The sequence below is a fragment of the Poecilia latipinna genome, unplaced genomic scaffold (assembly GCF_001443285.1).
Source record: "Poecilia latipinna isolate Pla-1442-1.1 unplaced genomic scaffold, P_latipinna-1.0 Scaffold4226, whole genome shotgun sequence".
In the NCBI taxonomy this organism is placed as follows: Eukaryota; Metazoa; Chordata; class Actinopteri; order Cyprinodontiformes; family Poeciliidae; genus Poecilia; species Poecilia latipinna.
In genome coordinates, this window is record NW_015116842.1 from 1 (window position 1) to 1,584 (window position 1,584).

At 37.4% G+C, this 1,584-nt stretch overlaps 1 gene segment (V, D, J or C); it reads left to right on the forward strand.

Annotated features, from left to right (window-relative positions):
• Window positions 1-206: 206 nt before the first annotated feature.
• Window positions 207-738, forward strand: LOC106942375 (Ig heavy chain V-III region CAM-like). The segment is given in 2 exon segments: window positions 207-269; window positions 370-738. Coding segments are annotated over 2 exon segments (351 nt in total).
• The last annotated feature ends 846 nt before the right edge of the window (window positions 739-1,584 follow it).

Consider the following 1,584-nt stretch of genomic DNA (forward strand, 5'->3'; position numbering starts at 1 on the left):
GAGTTTCCTAATTTTATCATGTTTTCTCGGTGTTTTTTTTTTTTGGGGGGGGGAGGGATAGTGGGGGGTTGTCAGTGGACCTATAGTTGGTGAACTAAAACTACAGGAAGATGTCTCAGTGTCACACCAGTGGTGCTTTTGAGGAGGAGGAGCATATTTAAATTATGAAATATCCTCAACTTGTTAGCTGGTACCGTCTAGGAGAGAACGTTTAACACACACGATGGATTGTACAAGAAAGATACTTGCAGTAATTATTTGCCTTGCTGGTAATTTTATTTTTTCCTGAAAGATTTTGAACTAAGTATTTTGTATTTTGTTTTCCAAGTTAAATATCTAACATCAAATTTTTTTTTATTCTCCTTTCAGTTGTTGATGGTCAGACTCTGACTGAATCTGAACCAGTAGTAAAAAACCCTGGAAACTCCCACAAACTGACCTGCACAGGATCTGGATTCACATTCAGCAGCTACTGGATGGCCTGGATCAGACAGGCTCCTGGAAAAGGACCTGAGTGGGTTGCAACTATTGAATATGACAGTGATAGTAAATTTTACTCTCAATCAGTTCAAAGTCGGTTCACCATCTCCAGAGACAACAACAAACAGCAGGTGTATCTGCAGATGAACAACCTGAAGATCGAGGATTCTGCTGTTTATTACTGCACTCGATAGACACAGTGACTGAAGTCGGTTTAGCAGCTGTGCAATAACCTCCATGCCTTTAAAGTTATCTGAAGGGAGTCTTAATTTTGACTGTAAGACTATTTTACTTTGAAAGTATGAAAAACAGAAAAAATCTCCAACGTTCTGTCATCCTGAGGGGTTGCAGATAATTCTAGGTATGACAACCCATAAGGAGCCCTAATAATTGTGCACATTTTGATCTAGAGTGTTTTTAGGATGGTTTCAGCTGTGAGTGGAATAAGTGCGCACCGGCTCCTTCTGTAAAATTTAAGGGGAAAATTGTCATTAATTATAAGGGTAGTAGGCTCTACAATATAAATGCAATGTCGAAAATGAGAGCCCCCTTTCAACCAAGGAAATGCCTTTACATTTGACTTTTTTTGTATTTTATTTTTTATTTCTGCTACATAACATGTCCTGTTTTATTCTGTGCACCTGTGGACATAATTTAAATATTCACAAGATTAAACAATTCCTGATACTCCTGTAAAAAGGTGTATTGCTTATTTTTGGTGTTATGCTGGATTCGCATTGTTATGATGCACACACTTGTATCCTTAATAACAATTATAATATATATAAACAAGCCAGTTTCATACTTGGGTTTTAGAATTAAATAAAAGCTTGTCTCAAACAACTAAAAACTAATTTATACTATCACCTCCTTCTCGGGCTGCATGTAAATTTTGTGGTTTCCTGCTCATATGTCGACACGATGTAAAAGGTTGTGAGATGTGATCCCTGTCAGTGATCCAACCATCTTTTCTATGATGCTGCTGCTGCTGCTTTCAGTAGCTGTGTCATGTAGGTATTGTTGGTTTGCCATTTGCTGTTGATTTTGATAATTTGTTATTCAGTAAGTCCTTTTTTTTCCAGGTGTAACATGTGATCAGCTGAA